This window comes from Ptychodera flava, chromosome 12 (genome assembly GCF_041260155.1).
Source record: "Ptychodera flava strain L36383 chromosome 12, AS_Pfla_20210202, whole genome shotgun sequence".
In the NCBI taxonomy this organism is placed as follows: Eukaryota; Metazoa; Hemichordata; class Enteropneusta; family Ptychoderidae; genus Ptychodera; species Ptychodera flava.
Window position 1 is genome coordinate 18493869 of NC_091939.1, and position 24901 is coordinate 18518769.

At 37.1% G+C, this 24901-nt stretch overlaps 1 protein-coding gene across 1 annotated transcript; it reads left to right on the top strand.

Moving 5' to 3' along the window:
- Positions 1 to 174: 174 nt before the first annotated feature.
- LOC139145267 (myb-binding protein 1A-like protein) lies at positions 175 to 24264 on the top strand. Its single transcript, XM_070716310.1, has 27 exons — positions 175 to 381; positions 1410 to 1520; positions 2431 to 2514; positions 3069 to 3140; positions 3699 to 3809; positions 4253 to 4375; positions 4974 to 5066; positions 5431 to 5721; positions 6211 to 6425; positions 6681 to 6729; positions 10007 to 10129; positions 10627 to 10729; positions 11126 to 11265; positions 12075 to 12236; positions 12849 to 13070; positions 13983 to 14255; positions 14936 to 15087; positions 15686 to 15743; positions 16552 to 16668; positions 17326 to 17401; positions 17798 to 17847; positions 18749 to 18976; positions 20870 to 20938; positions 21329 to 21379; positions 21861 to 22031; positions 22351 to 22475; positions 23330 to 24264. The coding sequence occupies exons 1-27, from the start codon at positions 244 to 246 to the stop codon at positions 23409 to 23411; spliced, it is 3489 nt and encodes a 1162-aa protein (XP_070572411.1). The 5' UTR covers positions 175 to 243; the 3' UTR covers positions 23412 to 24264.
- Positions 24265 to 24901: the final 637 nt, after the last annotated feature.

Sequence of the window (24901 nt, forward strand, 5' to 3'; positions counted from 1 at the left end):
GCTAAAAGATCGGACGACAATCTTGCTCTCTGTCTCTCTAAACTTGTATGATATTCTTCTGAATTTCATTGGAAATTATACTTTTATTCCCAATCGGGAGTTAAAAATCCAAATCTTTGCGATTGTGGAATGGGCCCAATTTTAGTTTTCCTTCGTTATAGACAAATATTTACCAAGTTAGGGTAGCTCATTGGACAGTCGAAGCACGTTGTCGGATAGTGAAAAGGCGAAAAGCTGGCCAAAATGCAAGACAAGGAGTTTTTAAATACCTTTTGGGATCTCGCTGATTCCAGGGACGAGAAGAGGGTGTCCGGAGCTGTGCGACTGCTGGACATCGTTGTGACAAAACAGACTGAACATGAAAACGGAACAACATCTACAGTAAGTGCAGAACAGTACGTTTATTTCGCAACATTGTAGCAATACGAATCAAAGACGTGGCCGGGAATGACCAGGACCTCACCGCAACATTTGAGACCAGGCTTTACAGCACTTCGTTTTTCTCATACGAAACGTCGAATGTCATAATTGGTTCGTGAAAGTGCGTAATTTTGTATGTCAATAGTTCGACAGTATCATCATCTATTTCATTACTACGGTAGTTCATTCTTTCATGCACGCGTTCATTCATTCATTCGTTTGTTCGTTCGTTCGTTCATTCACGCACGCACTCACTCATCTTTTGCGATCATTTAGAAGCTGTTCTGTATCTACCTTGTTAGATCAATTCACACAGAGTGAGTCGCCAGATCAGGATATGTTGTCTTAAAAACAGACTCCGAAGCTCTACTTCATCAGCTCCATGCTACATGCTGTAAAATGTAATCAGCCAACAACTATTAGTGTCTGTCTGATGATAGTACCTGAGTTTAATACTGACCTGCTTATTGTCAGTAGTTTATTTCAGTATTATTTCAGCATTGTTTTATTTTATTCATTTTGTAACATTGGAAAATGTGTTATATTGCCTACATACACATATTCTGGTAATTGCTACATGTATGTTCTGATGAATTGTTATTCACAATGCACTGAAAACTTAGTTGTGGATGGATTAGTTGGTGGTTCTATATATACTGATGGTTTATATACTTGTATTCTTTATTCGTTATTTTTACAACACGTAAGTTGTGTGTTATGGTACATCAGTTTTAAAGTTTTCATAAACTGTCATTGATGGTACTCAGGTTGTCCTGTTGTTGGGTAGGTTGTTCAAAAGTTGCAACACAATCACAAAGTTTTTTCTGACAACAGGTTCCAGAGTGTAAACTAAAAAACAGCCTGTCTCAAATTTTGCCAGTGATACAAGGCCTATGATGATGGTAAATAGAAAAAGTAAATTGTCCCCCACTTTCTCAACTTTGCAGTGTTTCAAAATAAAACAAAAGTTTGCTTCATTTTGTCCCTAGGAAGGAGAAGATTACTGTCAAGAGTTGTCATATACTCTACTCAGACTGGTCAAAGGGTTGGCCTCATCACGGAAAGGTGCTAGGCAAGGGTATGCCACTGCATTATCTGAGGTAAGCATGTCACGTATGAGCAGACACTTTGCACCATAACCAGGTTGTCCCAAGATCTATACCAAAACCACCAAGTACCACCTCATACAAAAACCACTTTGCCCCAGGTACTACCATGTCCCAAAACCGCCATGAGTCAGTGCAATGTGTGTATGCATTACTTTGATGCATTATTGTCAAGACATTAATCTTTTCTGAGCTCCCAGAAACCATACACAATATTGAATAAGAAAAAACAACATAAATATGCCAATGAGACCATATGCACATATACAATCAAAGACCTACTGTAAGTAATAGTATTAGTATAGTGAAATTGTCTTACTGGGACAACGCCTTTTCTTTACATGACACCAGTTTTTCCAAATGTGTTCACTTTCAAGACTTTGTTGCGTTGGAATTAACAGATAGGGATGAAATCTTTGTGTTCATCGGTTGGTGATTATCAGCTTTACGATCTGGCGACTGTGTGGGGAGAAGTGGAGTTTCCTTGGGGAGGGGGGAATTCTGAGGATGTTTTAACGGCAAAGTGACTCTTGAGGCAAGAGGTTTCGGTATGAGTGCTTTTGGTGTGAGGTGATGTTGGTATAAATCGGTATGGGACAAAGTGGTGTTGTGACTGGCTCTATTTTGGTGCAGCTTGCCTAGAAATCAACTTAAAAGCAACAATATGTCAATATGCTCCCTTCCCAGCATAGTGCCCTTCAAAATAATGAGGAAAAGCAGTTTTTATGCAAAATACATGAAGCTCTCCCTCTTTATAAGATCGCATGCATACATATTGAGGTGAACATCCTGATCATGGAATGGTGCTTTTTGGTCCCCAACTCAACATTTTCATAAAAAAATTGTTGTACACTAGAAATGCCATAATAATGATATGTGATTATTTACGGTATTCTCCCAACAGATTCTCGCCTGCATTGATGCTGTCAAAGTTGAAGACATTTTTAATCTCATCAAGAAACACCTCCAGATCAAAGGAATCCCGCCGGTACAGTGTGATGCCAAAATCCTGAAATGAGAAACATTTTGAATATTTGAATATTATTTTCAGTGCTGATACCTATCTGCATCAGCTTCCAAACCAGTCTAGAGATCTTCATTAGTTAAGCCTGACTGAATTACAAAATATGTTTATTAGATCAATGTTTTGAAAGTCTATCAAATCAGATCATTTTCATATGCAGGTGTAGAAGATTGGCACTCAATTATCTTTTCTCGTATATTGGTATAAATATACCTAGGGTCTATGGTATTTAGGTGTAATGATATGGATTATGTGTTTAAAATCTCTTCAACGGTGAAATTTTACCACTTGAATCAGGGTCTCCAAAGCAGGGAATCCATGCGTGCATCAGTTGTAATTTATTCCCAATCTGAATAAAATGAGATGTAGTGATGGGTCGGTCTCTTATGCTTTTGTATTGACGTCTTTCTTTCGGGAAAAAAGACCGCAACATGAAATCGTTAAAGACCGACCCATCGCTCTATCGGATTTTAATCAGATTAAATTTGTTCCTTATGTCTTTTCATGTTAATATACAGGAACAAAAAGGATGTACCTTTGGTCAGATTTTTGCTTACATAGCAATTGCTCAATCTGGAAGGTTGTTCAAGGTGAGGCTTTCTTTCTAAAAAAATCATGGTACATCTTTGTACCGCAAATGGTTTTCTCCCAATCCCAAGGGAATGGAAGTGTTAAAGGGACAAAGTCGGCCATTTTTCATGAATTTTGTTTAATGCAAGATACTTCTCCATGCATATATTGGACCCCGGTTAGAGACATGCTACATGAAACCATCGCCAAAATGAATTAATGGTCATGACCATTAATTCATTTTCTTGATGGTTTCATTTAATTTGTCTAAAACCGGGGTCGAATATATGCATGGTCACCCATTTATTCAGTATCTTTCAACATGTCAAACAATATAAGAAGTATCTTGCATCAAACAAAATTCTTGAAAAATGGCCGACTTTGTCCCTTTAAGTGTATGATAAATGAAGATCTGTCTGTGAATTATCTTGTTATCCAGTGTACACCGATCACAGTACATTTTATTTCACATATTCAATGATTTGCTCAATTGTTGACGACAAAGTTCATGCTCGCAACCATAAAATCCAAAGCCTTTGGCTTATTGATGTCTTCACATTTTACGTTTGTTTATAAAGGAACCTGAAAACTGTCTTAAGAAAGTTACAACAGAGCTTTTCAAGCTGAGCCAAAAGAAAGGATATCTCGAAGATGTATGCACCCAGGCGTTGGCGGACATCATTGTCCAGGTAAGGCATTTTTCAGGTGTAATATGAAGGATACCAATATTAATTCGACCATTTCTGTCATAGCCTGCATAGTTTGAATCTGTTTGCCAAATTAACTTCACACATTTTTTTATCTATAGATGGCTCATTAAACCTTGCTGGTTAAATTGCGTAGAATGTTTTTAAAATTTGCAAATACGGGACAAGATAAATTTCTATCATAGACAATATGTGAAAAGGAAGTCAAAATTGCAAAGGAGACATAATCCAGCCACATCATGCCTGAAATTCTTGTGCAGAATCCTTCAGAGATGTTTGAAGTTTATTTTTTCAAATTGGCCAAGTGATATATAACCATTGAAAGAGCCAGACAAAGTAAGTGTAATGAAAACGGTATTTGGAAATTGTTATATTCAGCAATGTGTGCGGCACAATGTTACATGTTTGTGTATTGTATTTCCCAGTGTAACAGTGACATGTTCGAAAGCTACATTTGGCCAGTATTGAATGCTGAACTGAAAGAAGGCTGGGAAGATTGCACTCCGCAAAGACTACACCTGATCTTTGTGTGTCACAATCAATTTCCTGTAAGTATCTGTCAGTCATTTGATTTCTACAAGTTAGTTGTGAAAAATTTGTTTTTTTCCTGCAACACTAATTGTTATATTTGTGTAAATATGTTTGTGATGTAATAAGCCATAGAAGTTGCATCACATTCAATGAAAAAAAAGAACCTTATTTTTCCCTCCCAAATGAAATCTATTGTGTGAATGTCCATTTTTCTCCTTTTTCTCTCGGTCCCAGCAAAAAAAAAACCAATGCAAAACAGTGCTGAACTGGCTTGACCCTTTTTCAGAGCCTTATCAGGGGAATTGCATATTTTTGTATGGCTCAATCGTATCCTAATCAGTCGTCCGTACTTCTTAATGAATTTCACCTTGTACGTTGACTTGCTTGTTTGAAAACAGTAATAGAAGAATTGTGATGAAAGAGTTTATAGTGAGTGAGAACAATTAATATTCTCAGTCTTACTGACACTGTCAAAATATCCAATTCATCCCTTACACTTCCCACCATGCTGAAAATCTATACAGGAATTTGGAAATCTATCGTGTTGGTCACAATTTTGATGAAAGAATCATCAATCTTTGAATCAGTGTAGACTTGCAATAACATTTCTTCCAGAATGTTGTCAATTCCAAGTTCTTGAAAGCTCACTGGTCTTGTGATGACCTTGTACAGGAAGAAAACTTCCCTCAAATAGCCAATATTTTAGATGTAAGTAAGATTTAAACTTTTTCCTCTACTATCAGTTAATGATAAACTACATGTGCTACATTTCTATGACTTTCTGCCTGATTTTTCACTTGCCTTTGAAGAAAATCTAGCTACAACGGTGATATCTATCAAAGCCTTTCTGGACAAAGTATTGTATCATGTACATGTACCGGACAAGAACAGTGTTTTGCTCAACTCAGGCTAGCTGAAAGTGAGGCAATACAGAATTTCGTAGAAGATAATTTAAATAATGATATATATTGAACTGTTTAAAACCTTGGATCTATTCTAAAGTCAAGATTTCTTTTTTGTACATTTCATCTGTATCATCTTGTTGTAAAATGTATTTCTTTTTTCGGAAAAGGAAACAGCAAGTACTGCAAGTCAAAATGTACACTCCATCTGTGAGTTAGTGCTCTCACAACTTGTCAAAGATACTGCAAAACTTGAAAAATTCTGGACTGAGGCCATTGATGAGCATATGTGCACTCTATCACATACGAGGAAATATCTAGCCTTCAGATTGTTGGAGAAGACACTACCTTTAGTCAAGGAAGACGCAGTGAAGTGTCTATTCAGCGAAAATCTTCTACGGTGTATAATGAACCACCTGGCCAACAAACAAAGCAGACTCCATGGAGATGCCAAACAGTTGGTGAGTCGGAAACATCTTTCAATATTCAAAAGACAGCAAAAACCTGCCAGAACGTAGAATATCAAAAAGGCCTATTGTGTTTTCAGAAGTGTCCAGTTGTCAGAGAGTGTTTTACAAAAGAATTTCCATGTGGATGTAGATTTTCAGTAATAAGAGGACTTTGTGAGGAAGGGTACTTCTGTATTCACAGCTTTCTACACAGACGGAATCTGTATCTTGTACGGATATGCTCATGTACATGTAGCAAAGGTCATGCTACAATGCAAAGCAAGCCTTATATTTTCAGATGTTCTGTGAACTTGATGCGCTTACTGTGTTACAAGTATTCTCAATATTTCGTAAATATCATTCTGTGGAGAAAAGTCATGTTTATATGCATTCTCTTGTCAGTAGCTTCCATAGACCGTAACAGCAACAGGCTATTTCTATCTGCTCAATGTTCTCCTCAAAAACTCTCTAACATGAACATGATTTTTTGCCTTGTTTAAGGTTGAAAATCTGTCAGAGCAGATGAAAGAGATCAAGAGTGCTGAGAAACAAGCTGCAATCTTGACAACACTGCTGGAAAGAGGAGGAATTCAATTTGATACAGTTACAAGGAGCAAAACTATTCTAAATTTAATCAATGGATTGAGTCATGATGGCATTGTGTTATATATTACATGGCTGAAGTCAGTCTTCAATGAAGGGTTACCACAGCCAAGGTTTGTTCCACATATCTTGTCTATGATTTCAGACTCCATGATATTGCAAACGATTTTCAGATTTGAATGTGTAAAGGTTTGTCTGGGGATGACTCACAGAAATAAAATGGTAACAGGATGACATAACTAAAAGGCTGTCAGGGAAAAATGGAAGATAGGTGAATTTGTAAAATATCAGTGTCAGTTTTAATTGTCTATGTATTTAAATCTATACTGTATGATGATTACATTTAATGATGTATATTTTTTTAACAGGTTAAAATCAACCAATATTGATACTGACAGGAAATGGGTGTGTAGCCAGGTAAGGAAGTGTCTTCTATTATGCTGTATGCTTTAAAGCCCCAGTATTTGTAACTTTTAACAATGTTTTTCATATTTTTGATTAAAATGACATCCTCAGAATATGAAAGTAGACCATAATTAATACTGAATCACATGAGTTGCATGCCCAGTCCGCCTCACGATAAACAGTAAAAGGAGTGAAAAATGACTTCTTGTCCGGACCAGAAGTCAGCTTTGTTGACACACGAAATGAAACGTAATCACACCACCGCGCATGCTCAACCACATCTACGCAAGTTTTACTGTGGCGTCCGTAGAAACCATACGCTCTTCGAAAAGGTCTGGTCCATTGAAACTGGAGACTCAGCTAAAAACGCGCGAAAGTTGAGTGAAATACCGGAAAGATATAAATATGTAAGTGTTTACAGATTGTTCCGACTATAATGAGCCGTGCAAACAAACGTCTTGAACAGCTAAACTAACGACGGAGGCAGTCGATTGTAAGCTTCATGCAAGGCACTGCATGTTGTGACCGATGGTACGGAGATCAAGTTTGCTGAATGAATTGAGAGAGAAAAACATATATGAATAAAAATTCAACACTTCACCATTGTAATCATTGAACTAGTCGTTTCTTCCATTATGGAGTATAATGAAAATTTCGTTGAAAATAAATGACGGGACTGATTCTGCTCCGTCTACTCAAACGAAGTTTTGTGTACGGCCAGGCTACGCTGCAGGCAACACAGCCTATCAACTTTGCATATCGTTGCCGTACGGCGTAATTGAAAACGCTCAGAAAGGAAAAATTATATCTTGAATGCAGTACAAAAGTCTTACTTATTAAATTTAAAAGTATTTCAAAATAATATCGAACGTTAAATGGGTACCTAATCCTCACAAGGACTACAGTAGTACAACAAGTATCGGCTAGCTGCGATGCGATGGAAGTTCGAACACAAGAGAGATCCCGGCCTCACTGCAAAGTCGTCCCCTGCGCACCCGGCCCGACAGCAAACTAACCTCTTGGTTTGATTCTGTTGTTTATATTTTTGTATAAAATTCATGATACATATCTGACTTTCACAACTGTACAATTTGCTCAGGCTGAAGTCTACAGACAATCGGAGGGAGCTAAGGCAGGCCCCAAATTTGCATGGACAATGCCCGGGACAATTATAGACGCAGCTCGATGAGAAGGTCATTCACATAAACCTAAATGAAGTGATTAATACAAAACTTTTAAACATCACTGGTTCTGAAAGTTTATGACCAACGGTTCTGACCTACGGAATTTACACTCCGACGTTGTTTTTTGTGTCTTTGGCCAGCTACTAGACCTGTAAGGCTGTACTACATGGAGGTAGTAGACTGTACAAGTGCAGCGGGGCCGGGCCGAGATTGGTGTGGGGCCTGCAGCAAGGTAAAATTGACAGCGTCCATTGCAGAATGCCCGCGTGTTATCCTTTCTCGTTTGGGAGGAAATTTACCGCTGTATTCAGAATGCCTTTTTACCAGTATAAAAGCTCAGTAACTGATGCATCAAGAGCCAAGAGTCTGTAAATTTCTTAGCAGTAGCTCCATTGTTTTTTTCTAAATTTTCGCTGAGATACAGCAGTGCGTATACTGGTCCCGATCGTTCTGACTCGGGCGTTCACAGCTTTTTAGGGAGCCGTCATTATTTACGATCTAGGGGTCGGAGGAATTACATTAGAAACTCCGAAATTTTGAGTCGCACCCCAGCCAACCATGATGACTTTGAGTCCCTAACCCCCTCTCTAACAGAAAGTTTGGCTTACCTGAGCCCATGTAATAATATGTAGATATAAAGCTCACCTAATAAGCAGTCTCCGACCACATAGTTTTGTTAAATTTGGATGGGTAGCATGTCATTATGGTATGGTTAATGTCCAAATGGTTGTTGAACTCAAGTCAAGTAAAATATACATTTCTGATAATATAAAGGATGAATTCACAACAGTTCAGTTTTGTCCTAGATCCTGTGCACTTATAGTGATATCTGTCGAGAACATTTCTCCATGACCCAGCCTCTCCTTCCAACCCTGGTAACGACTGCAGAAAACTACTGTGTGACATCATCATCACCACTGTTGATCCTCATCTTTAATGTCGCTGGTGCCATTGCGTACATGAACAATGATATCATTCTCATCGTCACTATCTTCTCTTTCATAATAAGTATTGCTAGTAGTAGCAGCTACTTGTAGTTTTTTTGCCTTGCTTCATCTAGTTGATATTTATTGTTCTGTTAGAGTATTTATTTTCTTTTTATTTAATATGTATCAGAGAAAATATATATAATCAACATCATTATGTCATTGAGGACAGAGTAAGACAAAGAAAAAACATTTTGAGCACCCCCTTATAGCTTTCAATTTTTGAATGACCCCCAGGTCGTAAATACTGAAGGTTCCCTTACTTGTTGCCAGGGCCATCGCGTTCACTGCATTCGACAGCCTACCATACATTGCCAAACTATGTTGCTTCGATTTCGCAATCACCTTGCCGCTAAAGCGACAATCAGCTGAAATTTATTACTTCAAGTTACTCAATTTTGATAGCTATTTGCCTACAGAAGTGAGTCAAGTGTATATAGTGTCGTCTTGATTTTACATCGGTACCCGGAGTTCTAAGTGACCAACTGCAGGGTGCACTGCCGACTGCACTTTGAATAATCCGTATATAACGCACACGGTACCAGAATAGAATGTTAGCCTCCTCTGCCAAAGTTCTGTATCCTCTGAAACACAGTAGCAGTACGTATTTGAACGGAGAAGAACAAAATAAAACCATTCGCAGGTCATTCAGCCGGCGACCATGGGCGATTACCCAGGCAGTGTGGCGTGGCATGGCAAGGCCCCAGGAATGTTGCAGGCTCGATGATGTCATCAGTATCGGCGTTCTCGATCACGTGCACAGCCTACAAATTGTCAACAAACCCGCGCGGCAATCCAACTTGATCGGGCAATATTTAGCGTTTGTATGTCACTACAGGAGCACAAATTTGGCTTATTTCTTTACTGAACAACATTTCACGATGGATGTAAGAGAATAATATGTAATTTCGAACATTGAAAAAGGTTAAAAGTTACAAATACTGGGGCTTTAAGGTAGTGTGCGCCTCAAAAGTGAAAGACGTAAACTTTTGCTCAAACTTTCCACAAGGAGTTTTTCAACCACTCTCTTTCAAAAGCAAGAATAAAAATCGGGGTCACCGTACAAATTTTGGCACAAGAAAAACAAATACTAAGCTGAATCATCTTTCTCCCCTGTAGCTGTTGTACTTGGTTCGTAATTTAGCTCTACCGCGACAAGATGGTTGGCTGTTGCAGTGTGTAAGATTCATGTTCCTCCATGCCTTCTTCAAAGTAACTACTGTGGATGATGAAATACCAGAGGTAAGTGTGTTAAGCCCAGATTTGGATATCACTGAAAAGTGCCAAATCGTCCTGAACAGTAAGTAAGCCCTGTTAGAGCAACAGTACATTCAAAGAACCTCAGCAAAGTTTCTTGAAAACTCAAGAATAATTGTTATTGGTGCCATCACTGGTTCTTTTCAGTTTCTTTCAAATTTCATTCACTAACTTACTTAGTTGGTGATAGTTTTCTGAAAAGACAGTCCTCTCGACCGATTCTGGTCACTTTACAGACTAACTTTATACAGCTCTCAATTATAAGAGCTACCCCATTAAAGGTGATTGAGGTGCTTGAATGGTGGAGTCTAAGAAAATTGGTTTATCTCATTGGAAAAAAAAGGAAGCGTTTTGACACAAATATAGTATTAGTATGACAATTGAACAAAGTTTATTTTGTAAAGTATGAAGTCACTTTGATGATTTTTCCATATAATCCATTCTTCAACTCAGTTTTGTTTTGCTTGAAATTTCATTTTCAGTGTCAGGTTGTCTTGGATGAACCCGTTTCAGAGGCAGTTCGAACACAGCTATCACAGTTTTTCTTCAGTGCATTAAACTCTCTATCTAATATCCTAACGACTGGTAAGAAAAGCTTTTATTTGTTGTTTTCTTTTAAAACACTGAAAATTTTGTCTCTACATGGAATATTTTAACAATATACTGGCAGTGTTCTTATCTTTATATGTGCTTATGCAGGAATCTGCCTTGAATCAATGTATTCCTTTGTACATGTGGTTCTGAAACAGAATCCAGATTTTGATAAGTTCATCTTTTGTCGAAAGTCACCACCTTCATAGCTCAGACTTGGCAGGGCTGTTACAAGCAGCTATTTTGTCATTTCTTGCTGGAATTTGCATGCATATCTCGATGCACTGCTCAGCAGCCAGTCAAGTACCAGTAATTTTTACTGCAGTGCGTTGCTATCATTGTCTTGTTGGTGGTGTACTATTACTTCGTGCTTGATTTATGAATTTTCAGAAGCCAGAAGTTCAGGGAAGCCATTGAAACTAATGGGAACAACCAGCGAAGGCCAGTTATATGTGTATGAAGTTGTGATGTTCGCTGTACAGTTACTCAAAAGTGAACACTGCCACCCAGTGTCCAAACTCAGTGATAAAGTACTACCTCCAGACCTTAAATAGAAAAAAGAAATTGACTGGATTGTTCTTAAAACTACTGGTATATGCAGAATCACGTGTTTCTTGCATTTGTAAATAAGAAATTGAATCGACTGCCTTGTCATAGTCATTCTGCTTCAAGTTCTGAAGTTTCAAATCTAGAATCAAGACCTACAGTTTTGAGAGTGCATACTCATGTGATACTGTGCGAAGCTCTGGTGAACATTTTGATGGGTACCGGGAGCTATATAAATTTCTTACTGTATCTTATTGTAACAAACTATTAATGCTCTAGTACAGAACTTTTCTCTTTCACGTACATGGAAAAACAGTGCTACCGTACAGATTTTTTAGATTCAAGAATCATGTTATACAAACCAATCTAATAGTGTGGTATTTGAAATTCAAAATGGCTGTAACTGTTGTTATTTTCATTGAAAACTTTCACCAGTTGAGCTTCTTGTAAAGAGATTGAATGAGGTGTGAACAAGTGAACAACTGTTATTTTTCACCAAAAAATCTTTGAACAATGGTCACCTGAATCTTGGACCTTCAGTCATTACCTTAATGTAATGATATGCTATGCAGTTTGTTGGTACACCAAATTCTCATTATGTATACAATAATCATAAATAATCCAATGATTTGTACTACCATTGTACCATATGACCTGAACTACTATTTTACCTGACACTACTGTTTCAAAGTAGAGAATATCTGGTCAGGGCACTATTCCTCTGTTATACAGTTTTGCATTCATTATCTCACCGTTGCGCTTCCCCTTTTCAAATTTGAATGTGCTGTTGAAGATGATGGAATCGTGGAATATGATGCTAGCTGCCGTCAGAAAGATTCAGAAGAGAACCAGCAAGGACAGTTCATTGTCAGAAGGTTACGCGTTCCAGTTGTTGTATTTACATATTGGTCTTCAGTTGTTTACAGAACCAAAACAGGCACTTGGAATTCTAGAGGTGAGCATTGCGGCATTCCATCATGCCATATCATCTATTTCTTCTTTAGCTTCAGCGATGTAAAACTGCTTGTCTGGGGAAGCATTCATAGAAGCCAAGCCTGTTTCTCAGATATGTCCATGTGACATCTCAATAGTTCAATCACTCTCAAACAAATTTGCATAAGAGGTCCTCTAGCTTCATCATTAGTAGTTCTGTAAAGTTGCAGTTTAATCCAAAACCTAGCTGACTCTCATTTCGTCCATTACAATAGTGCTATCACATTGTGATCAATTAGCCCCAAAATGAAGCAGTATTGTCTAATATTATCTTTACCTTCATTACAGCTCCAAAATAAACTTGCTGAGGTTTAAAGATATACTGTCACCTGTTCCAATTTTGCCACAGTTACCATGGAAAGAGAAAATCTAACCAATCACAGCAGGTGGCTGCTTTTTTAAAACAGCGCCCTCACACGGGCATTTTGAATACCGAAAATGCCCCTTTGACCATATATGGGCATATTTAGATTACAGGCGTCTGTCTACCTTTAATGTTATACCACAGTGTGCACCAAACTAAATGACAAAAAGTCCAGACAACAGAACCACATTTTCTTGACTTGTTTTACAGGATTTACACGGCTGTCAAAAAAAGGCCCTTCAAAAACGTCGTTCAGTGAGAAAGAAAGACACTGAGGATGAAGATGAGGAGCCTGAATGGATAGAAGTAGTCACAGAAATCCTTCTGAGTTTATTGTCACAACCTTCACATCTTCTGAGAGTTGTAGTGGACAATGTCTTCAAAATCATCTGCCCTCACCTCACCAGAGATGCTTTGCAGATACTTCTTGATGTGAGTCGAGTACTGTCAACCCTGACGTCACTTTTTTCTGGGACAGAGACTCTACCTCTTGGCACACCTTAAGAAAACTGGGCCAATCCTGATAAAAAAAAATCAGGTTTGCTAGGGGGCCGGAGACACTCCTACAGCCTTGTAAAGCAACTGGAACCTCTAAGATTTGTAAGATTGCTCAGTATGGGTCAAGTGTGCTTCGGTCTTGCCAATAACTTCTCATCTGACAAGCCAAAGAATAATACGAAAAGGATGGTGTCTTTTACAAAATTAGATGTATGACTAATAAGGAAAATGAAAACCATTGCTTTTTGAAAAGTACTTGTCTCACATTTGCCATGTACACATAAATGACCATAGAAATTTTTAGCAAATTGTAATGCAGTTTGTCCCTTGCCTGATTTAGCTTCATGATATACAAGCAACCACCATACCCAAAGCTGATACACTCTTACAACCATTTGCAGAATTAGACAGCAAAGCTATTGCTGCAAACTGCAATAAAACTATTTACACTAATTAGTTTCAACTGTAACCAGCTATCAAAGTCGACAACATTAACAAAGTCAGATGACATAAGATGTCTTTTACTCTGCATGTGGGCAGTCAAAAAGCAGATCTTGTGTCCTCTGACTCTGTTAATGTTGTCGACTTTACCAGCTAGCTACAGTTGAAACTAATTAATGTAAACAGTTTTATTGCAGTTCACAGCAGTAACTTCGCAGTCTAATTCTACAAACGGTTGTGTTTAGTCTATATGAAGATATAAATCATAAGAAATGTGTTCATTAGCATAAACTTTTCCCATCAATAAAAAACACTGACCATTTATTTCATTGATTTGTGCCAGTGTTTGATGATGGTCATTGCATTTCAGTATACACTTCATGTCCTGTTTTTTCCCTCCTACAGGTGTTAGATCCTAGCAAATCGCAACCTGGTGAGGATAACGTTGAGATCAAAATTGAATCAGATTCTGAAGAGGAAGATGATGATGAGGAGGAGGAGGAGGAAGAAGATGATGTTGACATGGATGATCATCAACTTACGAATGGTCACCATGGCAATGACGATGGAGATGAGGAAGAGGAGGAGGATGAAGATGATATGGAAGAAGAAGATGATGTAGTTGATCAGGAGTTACGACAGAAGTTAATGGATGCGCTTGGAGTGAATCCAGATGAGGTAAGGTGAATTTCACAATACAGAAACAAAGAAAGACACAAATACCTGTTTGTCAAGCACCTACAGTGTTGTATTTGATATTTTCTGAAATTTTCTAATAAGAGTTTATTTATATCTTTGGCTGAGTATGATTCTCCAAACAATTTGTGTATGCAATTGCTGCTTGGGAGTGGCAAATAAAGGTTTAGAAAATTTGTTTTGGAATTGAAATCAAAGATTGTGCTTGCACTTTCTCAAAGGAAATCCCAGTGACGATGAATCTAACCTTGAAAATCCTAACCCTAGTTTTAGTGTGAGAGATGGGTGACATTCATGTGTATTAAAGTTGAGGGTCCCTCTTTCAAGTAGGTATAGTAGTCCTGCAAGCAAGCTGTTGGATCAACGCAATCTGTCCAACATAATCCTACTCATTTTACAGCCTCCTACAAAGTATAATAGTGTCTTTATACTTCTATTTAGTCATGTTTTAGCTCGCATAAGTAGCTCTCAGTTCAACAAAGCAATGTGATGAGCCTGTTACAGAAATCAAATTTTCCTCCAGTGTCTGCGCTGCCCTGTAGCACTGTTAACAAACCAAACATCAGGTGTGATTTGAAAGTGAATGAAAGACCGGGAGAATGTAGTACTTGTATGATAAAGAGATTGTGATTTAGGATAGTGCCTGACACTTACATTTTCAGGAAAGTGGCTCTAGTTCTGATGAGGTGGAAGACTTGAGTGACAGTGAAATGTTCAAAAGAGATGAACTCCTTGCGGCAGCGCTGCGAGAAAAAGCTGCGAAGAAGAAACAAAAAGCTGACAGCAAAACAATGGTGGCACATTTCAAATTAAGGTAAAGTCACCGTGACTGAACAAGTTTTACCATATAATTTTCAGCAATACCCATACTTCAGGAACCACATTATGTAATGTGTTAATTGAAATTAGCTTCAAAAAAGAAACTTACAAGTTCATAGTGTCTTCAACTCTGTCGTTAGTAACTCTTTTCATGCTGTCATCACTGTTGCCGTGGGAGCATGTTGAATTTGCCAAAGTCCATGCCATGTATACGGTACTGGTAACTCCTGTCTGTCCACATTCATATCGAACTGTGCATTGCAAAATATCCAGATTTTTTAGACTTTTGTAATAATCTGCTTCTCTAAAGATGCTGTGTATATTGAAAATTGAGCAGTAAATGTATTCTTCCATTAGATAATGCTAAACAGTACAGCCTAGTGTTATCGTCTGAAGTGTATGTCAGCCTTGCCAACACTGTGTTTTAAGACAGAAGAGTGTCATTCAGACAAGGATTGCGGATGAATCCAATGGCTTTTTCATACATGTTTATTTTGTCAGTCAAAGAGGCACATTATAAACAAAATAATGCATGTTTTATGTTCTTGCTGATAATATAAAGTTTGACATTTTGTTTCGTTTTTTTTTTGTAGGGTAGTGGATTTGTTAGATATATTTATCAAGAAACAGCCAACAAATCCCTTGGTACTGGTAAGGCTAACTCATTTTATCCCACTTTTTAGAATGTACCGTAACACTCCCACATCACCACCATTGCCCTTACCCAAGGAAAACAGTTCCCTGGACAGATGTCCTTGAAAACAATAATAGAAAATGTCTAAAAGGAGAGAGGTTAACCCTTTTCCTGCCAGACAGTATCACTTCCCCGTCAGCCAAGTCAGTAAAAAGCGGTATTGAGCCAAAACATGACGTATTTTCACCCACTTGGCTTGGTCTCTTATAGCATCTTTACTCCATAAAAATCAAGTTTACAGTATTTATGTATTCAATGGCCATCAAATGTTCAATATTATGTTAAAATACACCATATGGAATATGTTGTATTTCAGTAATTTTTACCATCTTGACCTGATGGTGAAATGTGAACTTGGCAGGAAAAGGGTTATAGGAAATCCCCCTGAAAGCACAACATTTCTTCATTTTCTCCTTGTATAGCCAAGTGTCTCAACAGAATGTTGTTTTGCTATGTGAGAGAGATTCTTATGATTACATGTAAGATTTGATCCGGTTGGTCGAGACTGAGTACAGCTACAGATAATTTGAATTCTGAGCCTTGTGTAGAGTTCTGTTTGTGTGTGCATGTATGCCTAAATGACAGCCATTTCTTATTTTTTGTGTATCAATGTCACAAGTCTATTGAAAGACCTCCATTGGCTACTGCAGCACACTGTAAACACAAAGGAAAGAACATATTGTGTGCTCATCTTTTCACATGCTTTAGGGAAGCATCAGTGTTAGTTCAAAATATTTCACGCATTGCTGCTCTGTTTTCCTACAGGAACTTATCCATCCTCTGCTCATAACCATACAGTCAGCCGTACACCAGAAAGAAGAAAACGTACTGGCAGAAAAAGCCTCTGCACTTTACAAAAACAAACTATGTAGAATGAAAAAGGTTAGTGTACCGTGAGTTGTTCATATTAACCCTTTCACCCCAGTTCCGTGTGTACAGGTCCAACTTTACCATAGAAAACAATGGATTTGGGTCAAACTATGGTGGTGAAAGGGGTAAAGGTATACTGTCACCTGTTCCAATTTTGCCACAGTTACCATGGAAAGAGAAAATCTAACCAATCACAGATTTTAAGCGGGTGGCCACTTTTTAAAAACAGCGCCCTCACATGGGCATTTTGAATACCAAGGAACACCCCTTTGACCATATATGGGCATATTTAGATTACAAGTGACTGTATACCTTTAATTTAAAACATGTAAAATAACATTCTACCCATTTGCTTCAGATTAAAGAGTTTCTTCAAAACATGATGCTATAGATGCAAAATTTATTTCACCATGAGAACTGAACTAGAACAGTATTTTTCAACTTAGATATTTGTTTTGGTAGCAACAGATTGTGAAAGGATATCCTAAATCATTATTTCTTTGGTAGGTGTATAGAAAGCCTGAAATACTCTCTGTTCAGAAGTGGGAATCAAATGCCATCATTTGATCACAGGTTTATTCAAAATTCAAAATTTGCAAATTGAAAATTTCAAATCCATGTCCCCCTGTCTTTTCATTAACATGACAAAAAACACTCTTCTTTTTCTAGTATCCCCATGACATACAAGATAAAAGTGAACATTTACATCAAATACTGGAAGATCTGTTCAAAGTTGCACACAAAGGTAACATGCCACATTATCTCTTTCTCAGCTAGAACTTGGATTCACATTGTACCAATCATATCAGATCAAAAACTTAATATGAAATGTCTTTTTTTCCCAGAAAGATATCACATTAGCAACTGCTAAGTATTCAAACAAATATTTTCCTTCATTGCCAAAACTTACCTCAGTAATTTTCAGGTCCTTTGATAGTTTTGCTCCTAAATTTATAACTTATCTGATATTATCCAAATTAAAAAAATGGAATTTTGTACATATTTAAATAATCAGTTAGTGTAACAGAGCTATAACAAATCTTTCGTGCATTGTATAATAAGAGGAATTTCTCACAGTTAAAGCTGCCAAGGGATTTGTCGGGGCTCAGTTCATGTGGATTTTCATTTGTGTCTATTGCAGCCACATCAGTTCATATGGTATCCCTGGCGTCATCAGGATGTCTATTTCTTGTGAGTATCCAATGTATAGTACATTCAATAAAATTCAACCTGAATTACTTTACTGTGTGAAATCAGAGTTTGAAATGCAACAGACTTTCAAAAAGCATTGCTTCACATTATGCATGTGTGTTCAAATGAGTAACAATGAAAATAATATAACAAATAGCAATTTCTAAGACACAGATTACAATTTATCAATGATATTGTAGTCTTTTCACTGCACCTGAATGACAATGACATATACCTTTTTGATTTGAAATAAATGGCATTTTAATTAATCCACAACTTAGCCTTGAAATGCAACATTCCGTCCTCTATCACTCAAGTCAAAGGATCGTGGACCATGAACTCTAGACATTGAAATTTGTACATGTACTTTGTCTCAGTAGATTTTATTAAATAACCATGGTCACTCAGGTAAATCGAAAACTGATAAGATTTAACACTGTACGTACAGTCAATGATAATGTTTCACATATTAGAGTTCTATCGCAGCCAATGTCACTCTACCTCATCATTACATTGTCAGGTACACACAAATAAATGCAACAGAACCAGCAATATTTCATCTCAGATAAACAGCAGAAAGTTTCATAAAAGAGACATTGTCCATCTGCCTACAGTGGATACACTTTAGATTGAAGCTGGACATCCCATATTGCAAGAAATAAAATTTCAAATACGGTAGTCTACCAGCTGTAGTTAGTCCAATGAGAGATTGCATCACATGTATGAGACTGTTACGTGTGTCAGATAAACCTGTCATGGTTTTTATGTATACCATATGTGTATACCAGACACCGTATCTGCTAGGTCGAGTAAAATCAGCTTAAGTGGTAACTTTCACTCAAAACGTAGTAACACAGATTATGCAGATACTCATGTTCGTACTTAATAATTTTTTTGTCAGGTACGGGTCTTAAGGGGTAATTCTGCAGCTACCGCAGAAACTGGTAAATCGAAAAGGCAAAAGAAATCCAAAAGTAACCCAGAAGACGATGTCTCTAAGGAGCGTCAAGGGATGTTAGACATTGCCAAAGTCAGTCAACTCTACAGAAATGCTCTAAATGACTTTTTATCACGAAGAGAGAGTCGTCTTCATCCAATGTTGTTCACAGATCTTATATACAGATTACCAGTAAGTGAATTTTGTCTGGAAGACAGAGGTCAAATGCTTGTGTATAATTTCTTTGTCAAGATATGGGTCTACATTCATTGTCATATTTCTTCAAAGTAACTCTTGACTGTATCAGTTACTATGGTAACTTGTGTAAAACATAATTTACATTACAATAATGCACACTCATTTCTGCAGATGTAGTTTTTGGCATCTTTCTTAGTAGCTGAAAAAATAATTCAAATATCAAAATGTGCAGAGCTACGTGTTCAGTCATATGAATGTGTGAAATTTATGAGTTTTTAGCTCCGCTGTCAGCGACGCGGAGCTTATCAAATAGGTTGATTATCCGGCGGCGTCCGGCGTCCGTCGTCGTCCGTCAACAATTGCCTTCTCCTCTGAAACCACAAGTCGAATTGCTTTGAAATTTTATATGCAGTTTCACTTGGGGTGACCTCACTTCAGTTTGTTCAAATCATGGTGAAATTTGCATATTTGTATTTTTGGGGCATTTTTTTGGTGTTTTTGGTAAAAAAATCTTCTTCTCTGAAACCGCTTGTCCGATTGCTTTGAAATTTAATATGCAGTTTGCTTAGGTGACTTAAATCAGATTTGTTAAAATGGTGGTGAAATTTGCATATTTGTATTTTTAAGGCAATTTTTGTCATTTTGGTAAAAAAATCTTTAAAAATCTTCTTCTTCAAAACTACCGGTCAGATAGCTTTTATATTTGGTACATATGTCCCTAGGGATGATCTATTTCAGATTTGTTCAAATGTGCAGAAATATGCAAATTTGCATTTTTAAGGCAATTTTTGTCATTTTTGGTCAAAAAATGTATTTCTCAAAAAGTACTGGTCTGACAGTTTTGAAATTTGGTATACAGGTTTCTATAGATGAACTAAGTAATATATATTGAATTTCTGATGAAATCTGTAATTTTGTATTTTTGGGGCAATTTTTGCCATTTTTGGTCAAAAAATGTGTATTTCCAAAACTACTCACCTGATAGCTTTGAAATTCGGTATACAGGTTCCTACAGATGAACTAAATGATATTTATGGAAACAATGATGAAATCTGCAATTTTGTAATTTTGGGGCAATTTTTGCCATTTTTGGTCCAAAAATGTGTTCCTCAAAAAGTATTGGTCTGATAGCTTTGAAATTTGGTATACAGCTTTCTACAGATAAGCTTAGTAATATATATTGAATTTCTGATGAAATCTGTAATTTTGTATTTTTTGAGCAATTTTTGCCATTTTTGGTCAAAAAATGTGTATTTCCAAAACTACTTATCTGATAGCTTTGAAATTTGGTATACAGGTTTCCATAGATGAACTAAATGATATTTATTGAAATAATGATGACATCTGCAATTTTGAATTTTAGGGCAATTTTTCCTCATTTTTGGTCAAAAAATGCGTTTCTCGAAAAGTACTGGTCTAACAGCTTTGAAATTTGGCATACAGGTTTCTATATATGAACTAAGTGTGATATTTTGAAATTATGATGAAATCTGCAATTTTTATTTTTGGGGCAATTTTTTGTCAGAATATTTTATTCTCAAAAACTACTCATCAGATAGCTTTGGTTGACATGTTCTTAGGGATGATCGAATGTGATATATTCAAAGTATGATGAAATCTTCAATTTTGTATTTTTGCAGCTTATTTTAGCCACTTTTTTCTGGCCACTGCATTGAGTTATCAAAGATTTCCACCTTCTTCATCAACATGTGTCAAAAATAGTTATTCTGTACATAAACACAGCGGAGCTATATCGGCCGCTAGGTCGCTTATATAACAATTGCGTTGTTTTGCAAAAATGACACCACCACCACTGCCAGAACATGATCTGTTGGGCCCATGCCATCGCAATGAACGCCTTATAATGTACTTCAATTTTTCTCCCAGGAATACGGTTGGTATTTGGCAGATCTGTTGGTGAAATATGTGAAAGATGGTGTTCAACTTTATAGAAAGGTAGTAGTAAATTTCAATTTTTCAATTCAACCAGCATTGAAACTTTCTGTGATTATGTCATTATCTATCCCTTGATTTGCAGTCAATGAATCCATCGTAGAAAAAGTTTTGTCTGTGAATTACAAGCAGATTCACTTGAATGATTAATTGCAAAGACTAGATATCAGGTCAAATGAAAGTGGTTGGAGGTAGTATAACTATGACACAACTCATTGTTGACCTTATATTGGGCAAAGTCAAGGTGTCATCTTTGAAGCATGATCCATGATATATGTATGTGAGTGTGTGTGTGTGCGAACGAATTTTTATACATGATAAATTTGCAGAAAGTTTTGTATGTTGCTGTGGTGTTTTTTTCATTATGTTTTTTTTTGAATATTTTCTTTACAGATACAGGCATGTAAGATGTTAGCAACCTTGATGGGGAAGTCAGATTTTAATGTAAGTGCTTTCTTTACATTTAAACCAAGCTTTTACTATTATTGTCAATGTAGGATCTGGAAATGGTGACAATACATTCTGAAAAGGGGAACTACAAAGGAACAAAAAGTATCGAGAATTTCTTTTCCTGCAGCTTTTGATAAAAAAAGATGTTAAGTTTCTCTAAGTCTTTAATCTGTAATTTACACAAGAATTCACTCTAACATTCAAATTTAGCATATTTTGATACAGGATGATGTAAATTCATGAAATGTACAGTTGAAAATAAATTTGACAGAGAACACCTAAAAAGAGAGAAAAAAATCAATCCGTGAGCAAGTCCCTTGACTTTGTTGTTACACTTTTATGACTTATGGTCGCAAACTCTATGGTAATGATGATGTAATCTGAATCTTTCCAACTGAGATGTGGAAATACTGTGTCATTTATCTATTATGTGTGTCTTACTGTCAGACCTTTGTGTAATTCTTCTGATTTTCAGAGAGCTGTGTGCTCATGGAAAGAATTCTTTACAAGTCTTTGTGACGTCAGCAAAGAAATCCTGCAAGGTCTGGTTGAAGACGAGTCTGCACAGACTACCAAACCAAAATATCTTGTTGAAGTGATCAAAATGATGCAGGCTACTGTTAGGCTATCAAAGAAAAGGAAGGAGGTAAATCTCCCATCACCGTGCCACATTTTCTTTCATACTGTGAAAGATGCAAACAATTTCCTGATTTTCATTTTGTTGTCCACAATAATAGTCAAGTCAATTCGTCCAAAACTTTTCGAGTCATATGAGTTCCATTGTTTGAAGCGTGACAAGTTGCTATTGTAACAGCAAATATCATCATCAGAGAGAGAAAGTGTAGTATGTTGTAGCTTTTATAAAATCTTGCTATGTCCAATATTAGACAAAGAAAGTCCTACATATTTTAGTCCCTGATATATTTGTGATATTTCCTTGCTGGTGTTTTTGCAATGATTTGCAGGATCAAACTGGTTTGTGGAAAGATTTTGTCCTGCTGTCGATGAAACTTGAGAAGACAGAAGTAGTAAAGAGATCAAGGGAAATCACTGCCGCCAATTTGGCTCTCAGAGGCATGATGACTGACCAGTAAGTAGAACCAGGGTATTCCAATCTCTTCAGTTTTACCGTCAATGAAGATTATCTGACACAGAGCTGTGGGTATGAAGTACGAGGATTTTTCGGGGGAAGGGGGACTCCATCCCCTACTGTCAGAGCTCCCTCTGTTACAAGTAATTAATGCAAATAACAGCTGTCTTTGTCTTCTAATTTCCACTTCTAGCAAAATTTTATAGAGTAGAAGCTTCCATTTAATTTTCAAAGCATAGCCAATGGTTCTTTTACTGGTTCCATGATGCATAGCGCGCTAGATATACAAAACGTACGTTACGTATACAAGTTTTTAGCCGTAGGGTACACGCAGGGTACGTTAATTGTAGAACTCTACGGCAGATTACACCCTGACCTATATTTTCATCGCTGATGGCACTGTACATTTGTGTCATTCTTCTATAACAATCCATTGTACAACACAAATCAGTGTGTTTTTGTCGTTTTGAGTGTATATACAATGTTTGATAAAGTCACTGCAATGCATTGTGGGATAACTGGGGAAATGCCACTTTTTGGTACAGTTTACACTTTTTGATGTGACGTAGGCCAAATCTGAATCACTAATTATGTTGAAACCTTCTTGAAATTGTGTGAAACCATTCAACTGATATGCAAGCCAGTGTTCCTGCTTGTTTTAAGGGCAGGCCTGATGGATGCAGATTGTGTGTCTTTTTTACAATTCACCAAGTTTGATGGGGGTGGGAAGGGGGGGGGATGTTTTAGGAGGGCTGTGGATCATGAACTCCTGTATTAGAGATCAGTCAAGAGATCACAAGAGAGTACTTATCAAAGCAAAATATGACGCTCTGATTTATTTTAATACTTCGCAGCCTTTATTCAGAAAAGAAGATAAAGGGCATGAAGAGAAAGAGGACAAAGCAGAAACACAGAAGTCTTACAAAGAAAGAATGAATTAATGGATGGAAAAGGAGGAAGATGGAAGAAAGCCTCTCAATGTCAAAGTGTTGAATATTCATCTAGTACTAGTAGTAGACAGCCATTCATGACAATCTCCTTTGATGCTCCTAGTAGACTACTGTCTACTGAACATACCATCAGGAGGAGAAATACTCTTCTCAGCCATTTCCACCAATTTGAATTTTCTCTGTAAAATGAGACTCTGCATGTGATGTGAATTGTATTTCATGCAAGTTGCGATAGATAGTTTTATTCTTCCATCAACAAGTAACTGTACAGGGATCTTACTCCAACTTATGAAATCATTGATAACAGATTGAGGAGTGACTTAATGCCTTGTGGTGTCAGTAGAGCAGAATATCACAACGATTGGCCGCATTGAATATTCAAGGTTGTCGGACACTATACTGTGTATGACACTTTGATGAGAAAGAGTGATAATTTCTGTTTTGTTTGTACCATCCTCCACAAGATATCACTCACCATGAATTTGGAAAAATTATGAGTGCAAAATTCCTCATGGAAAAATTTTTGAAGGGAACGCGTGACATCACTTGTCCATGAAGTGAGGTCTGTAAGTTAAGTTCATTGTCACCTTGTAGAATGCAAGCAAAGGTCAATGTTGTCTTTGCCACTCTCTGAGCCAATATTATAATCATCCTGCCATATCACAGCAGTGAATTAATTCGTTAGCTTCCTTATGTTTAAGAAAATTCAAGTGGAAAAAAATGGTTTCTGGAGTAGGATATTGCTGTTTGCACAAAACACTCGATCACTTCAAAGTAAGACGTGTAATCATATCATGAGACACATTGCAATAAATGTGAAGAGTTATTTCAGCACCACACAGTTGCATGTTTTTTTTAGACATGACGTGTTCAGAATTGTGGATTCATTGGACATTGCTCTATAAATATCACCTCGCTATCAAAATGGCATTGTCTATGAGCGGTTATCCTGATGTGCCATGACAGGAATCCTGTATAGCCAGCTTGAATGTAAACAAACTGTCTGCACAAGACAAGCCTGCCAGATGAAATTCCCTGTGAAAATATTTGTTCAGGTGGAAATTATATGTTTGAGAGTCAGTGCAAAGTATTTGTAGTAATTCATGATGAAAACTCAGTGAGGTTTCCCTTCAGTCATCTCTATCAAGCACTAGAGTACCAGTACCTGGAGTGACTGGGCATTTTCATCATCGAAAAATTTCAGAGAATGGCCGACTTTGTCCCTTTAAAGATTCTTTATTTTTAATTGAAAGGACACGATGAGTGGTACAGACTTGGCAAGCCCAAGAGATCACGTGATGGCAGTACAAACAAACCCATGTGTAAAAGATCAAATTGGAATACACATATTTCTATGTGAGTTTGTGTGCATGGTTTTGTTTGTACTGCCCTTTCGATTTCGGTATATGTTTGAACTTGTTCCGATATTTCACTATTCAAAAAAGTACAAAGCTCACTATACTATGGTGTGTTTAC